Source organism: Nanorana parkeri, unplaced genomic scaffold (genome assembly GCF_000935625.1).
Source record: "Nanorana parkeri isolate BGI_ZX_2015 unplaced genomic scaffold, ASM93562v1 scaffold30, whole genome shotgun sequence".
Classification (NCBI taxonomy): Eukaryota; Metazoa; Chordata; class Amphibia; order Anura; family Dicroglossidae; genus Nanorana; species Nanorana parkeri.
Genome location: NW_017306298.1, coordinates 1,312,406 through 1,316,894, shown reverse-complemented (window position 1 = coordinate 1,316,894; position 4,489 = coordinate 1,312,406). Strand labels below are relative to the sequence as shown.

Below are 4,489 nucleotides of genomic sequence, written 5' to 3'. Positions count from 1 at the left end.
CCCCTTGTGACGCCACTGCTCAGGTGAGTAACTGCTATTGGTTTCGAAGGCTCTTAAAGGTGTACAAATTCAATCTTTTGATGACCTAATTAACTGGAGTAATTATCTTCTAGCTTTCATTTTTTTTTCTTCTTCTAGATTATAAAACTAACTTTGGCATTTTAATATTCTTTAACAACCCGGTGTGAACATCAGGCTGTAACAACCAGCGACCAATCAGAATTGATCTCTTACTGCACAGACTAGGCTCCTTAGCCGAAGTCTGGTTGCCATGGGTTACTGTGCATCCTCTCTCTCCCCGTTGGTTCATAAAGACCTTTATGAACTGCAACCATGCTTCCCGTTTCCCACAGCATTGTTGAACACCCGCAGATGTCAAAGCCTTGCATCGATTTCTTAATTTTATTATGTTCCCTGTTGTAATCCGAGATTACCCCCCGAACAATGGTGATTTTTTTTTTTTTTCTCCATTTCTCTTCCCAGCCACAACGGAATTCTCTAAGGAGCTGTCAGCGAGAGATGTAATAGGGGATTTATAAAGCCAGCGGCTAATTTATGTGGATCTATTTTATTTTGCCTAGAAAGGGCAGGCTCCTTTGCGTCTACATGGCATATTGTAAGCCTGCAGAAAACCAGGAGGCTGCATATGGGAATCCCTTGATATCATTCACTTGCTGTGTAATCTTATTATGCAAAGTTCTAATCTTCATCTAGAGTGAATGCCTCCGGGTCACAATATAGTCATATCAAGGTTTTAGAGGTCATGTTTTGTGATCCTCGGCTTAGTCTTTTAAGTAAGTCTGGGATTTAAAGGGTATTCCCCTGACAGCGTTGGAGATAGACAAGCAAAAAAAAAAGACTGCTGCCTTTCTATTTTTTTTTTGGAAGAGGAGACCTACATGAGGTCCCTGGCAGGATTAAAGTTGATTTTGTAGCCGTAGGTCTTCTTAACAGATGTATTATTGGACAGGGAATAGGGGGCCCACCAGCACAGCGGAATTGGAAGGCGATTGGCATTCTCGGCAAGGCGGCTAGCAGCTAAAACAGCAGCTGCATGCGGATTTGACTTCATTTAGGTGAAGCTCCTTCCAGTCACTCGGAAGGGATGGGATGAAAAGGAACGTCGCTGATAATTTTGATGTCTGCAAGATTTACTACGGGTGTAATGGGATTATCTGTAACACCTTCCGCGCAGGGTGGGGGGCGGCAAAAAACACTCACCTAGCGCTTTAACTGGCAGTAACGGCTAAATAATCCCTTCCCATCTCCCGCATGCCATTCACCAGCCTCGGCGCGGCGTCTGCCCCCCACTTACTGTGATTAATTTTTATAAACGTAATAAGGAAAATCGTGTGAAGGAAGGCACAAAATATTCATAAGAGAATATGGTCCATGTCTGGGCCCGCGGCATGGAATGCTAGAACTTGTTTAACTTCCTGCTGTATACTGCTAGACGCCGGTTGTAAATTGTATTTTTAGCTTCTATGCCGCTGCCTTCTATTATTTCTTGGGGTTTACAGGGTACGTTCTGCCATTCTGATCACCGGCTACTGAATTTTATAGATTCATGAGCCTATTTAAAGGTCAACTCTAGGCATATACAAAAGACAGACTGATGCAGCTCTGTATTCATTAATGAATATTTTTTTTCTCTTTTATAAAGGAGAGGCAGTGTATGTCCCTGATTCTGACTTATCAGCCTGTTGCAATACCCTATACAGCAGAGCTTCGAGTGGCATAAGGTGCCAATCTGTTGTGCTCATGTGCCAACATGGAGAATGGTAAAAGATAGGGGTGCACAGATACCAATTTTTCAGCATAGAGTACCTATTCTTATAATAATTATATATTTTTCCCTGACACTCGCCGAGGCCGATACCAGAAGTCCCATTAAGGAAGCTGTGCAGCGTGTAATGACTCGCCGCCTGGCTTCCTGATTAGCCTGGAAATCGGCTCCAGGTGATGAGGAAGCATGGCGCTGGCTCTCTGGCCAATCGGGAAGCCGGGGAGTGGATAATGACTTGCCGTCCAGCTTCCTGATTGGCCAACTTCCCGACCAATTAGGAAGCTGGGCGGCAAGTCATTACATGCCCCCCGGCTTCCTGATTGGCCGGGAAGTCAGCTCCATGCTCCCTGGTGATGAGTGAACATGGAGCTGGCTTCCCGACCAATCAGGAAGCTTGGTGGCGTGTAATGACTCCCCGTCTGGCTTCCTGTTACCGGAAGTTCCGATATCAGGAGCATTTGGGTGAGTACTTGTACTCTGTATTGGCACAGATACTAGTATTGGCATCGGTGCATCCCTAGTGAAATCGAGCAGACAAAGATGAGCGGTCTGCTGCTTCTCCTTTTTCACTGTCCAGTCATGGGCTGGGGGAGGTATAAGACCTGCAAGTATGACTTATCTGCTGCAGATAGAAATCACGACTCCTGCCCTGCCTTGCCAGACCAGGCAAATTCAAGATGGTAACACAGTCCCCCATATGTGTATTTAATTTGTGTTTCGACCTTGAGATCGACTTAAATCAAGAAGAGTTAAAGGTAGTGATAATATGTACGGTGCTGGTTTCACTGAGTTTCAGCAGTGCTAAGGGTTTTATTGCCCTTTTGCACATTGGCTTTTTTTTTTCTCTTCGTAAACTAAAGTTCCAGACATAAAATGATGGTCAGGGAAATGGATGCCTGTTCTTGAACTTTCCTTGTCTGTCAGGTAAATGGATTGCATTACCTTTTTAAAGTAGAACTCCAAGAAAATGTTTTATTTTCTTTCAGTTTGAGGAATTATTTAGATCCCCTGTTGGGGTTTTTATTGTAGCCCTTGTTACTTATGGAGAATGACTTCACATCTCCACACAGTTTGAGGCCATAGGTTGTGCTGTATACTTGTTGGGGTTTTCCAGATGATCCTATGCCATGTGTCCGTTTTTGGTGAACCCTGGTGTGAAGGATCAAGCAGCTAAAAAGGGAGGGTGACTAGGGGTGAGTTCAGCAGAAGCACATGTAGGGGAGGAAAAGGCTTAAAAAGGAAATTTGGTATTTGAAAGCAGGTATACCACTCCACCAGTGTGATTCCTGGTTCTTTAGTGGCCACTTTATCAAGACATGGTTGTGCAGTACACTTCCTTTTTTTAAAGTTCCCAGATGGTCCAGTAGTGTACTGTAATTAAGCCATACAGCCTAGTCGAAGACCCTCTCCATCCTGTGAATGAACATTTGAGGAGATCAACCCTGTGCTTTCTCCTCCTATAATTAAGAATTTCAATCGAGTATTTGGGTGAGTACTCGTACTCGCCCAAATGCTCCGATACCTGTATCAGGAAGCCGGGCATCATTACACGCTGCCCGGATTCCTGATCGGCCGGGAAACGGCTCCATGCTCTCTCGTCACTTGTGATGAGCGAGCATGGAGCCGACTTCCCGGCCAATCAGGAACCCGGGTAGCGTGCAATGACGCGCTGCCCGGCTTCCCGATGGGTCAGGAAGCTAGCAAATCCGGAAGCCGGGCGCCGTGTAATGACGCAGCGCCCGGCATTCTGATTGGCCTGGAAGCTGGCGTCATGCTCCCTCGTCATCTCATGAATCATAATATTAAGAAAGTGGCCTTTAAAGCATTAGTTTGTATTGCTTTAGAAAAAATTTGACCTGTCCCTTTAGAAAAAGTATCGGTAATTGGTATCTGCGAGTACTTGATCAAAAGTATCGGTACTCGGTCTTAAAGTGGTATCGGTGCATCCCTAATATAAACCTTTCTAAAGCTGGTTTAGGAGGATGGTTATACATGCATGCACAGTTTGACTGTCCTCAGACAACAGGTACTGGTGGGTCCATGAACAGGAACCCTCTTTTTCAGGTATGACTAGAGAGGAAGAGGAAATTGCCGTAGCTCTCATAGTAGTTGTTTCAGGCTTTCTAACCGTTGAGCCGTGTATTACCTGCACAATAAAGGTGAAATAAATATTTTGTTTCCTTCTTCCTCTGCCCCTCCTTTTTTTTTTTTCTTTTTTAAATATTTCTTTGTTTCGGATGTCTAAGACCACAGTTTGAATTAAAGAAGTTCTAACAATACTTTCTGTATATCTAATTGTTTTTACTTGCTGTTTTTTATACAGGTGGACAGTTTAGGACCCCTCTTGTAGGACTACTGTGACCATGTTTAGAAGAGTTGTTTGGAAGTCGCTGGGTTTCTTCGGCTATGCTATCCAGTATGGTTGTATAGCACACTGTACTTTTGAGTACATTGGGGAAATAGTTATAGTAAGTATTGTTTACATTGTTTACATTTCTTTTGGTTTTTGAATGGCTTTGGGTTTGCAGAGGAGAGCAATTTATTGTTTATTGTTTATTTGTTTTTTGGAGCAGGGGTGCAGTTTATCCAGTTAAAAGAAATTGCATTTTGGCTTCTATTTTTAGATTTATAAACCTTGTCGAAAGTTCAGAAATGGGGACCTTTTTTTTTTTTTTTTTTTGTTAGATTCGTAAATCAGCGTTA

The 4,489-nt window shown here is 43.5% G+C and overlaps 1 protein-coding gene across 1 annotated transcript in view; it reads left to right on the top strand.

Moving 5' to 3' along the window:
• The window catches only part of IMMP1L (inner mitochondrial membrane peptidase subunit 1), a 33,859-nt gene that overhangs the window by 14,451 nt on the left and 14,919 nt on the right, over positions 1-4,489 (top strand). Inside the window, exon 2 of the mRNA XM_018567853.1 lies at positions 4,110-4,254. Coding sequence (XP_018423355.1) covers positions 4,150-4,254 — 105 coding nt within the window. The 5' untranslated portion in view covers positions 4,110-4,149. The remainder of the gene's footprint in view (positions 1-4,109; positions 4,255-4,489) is intronic.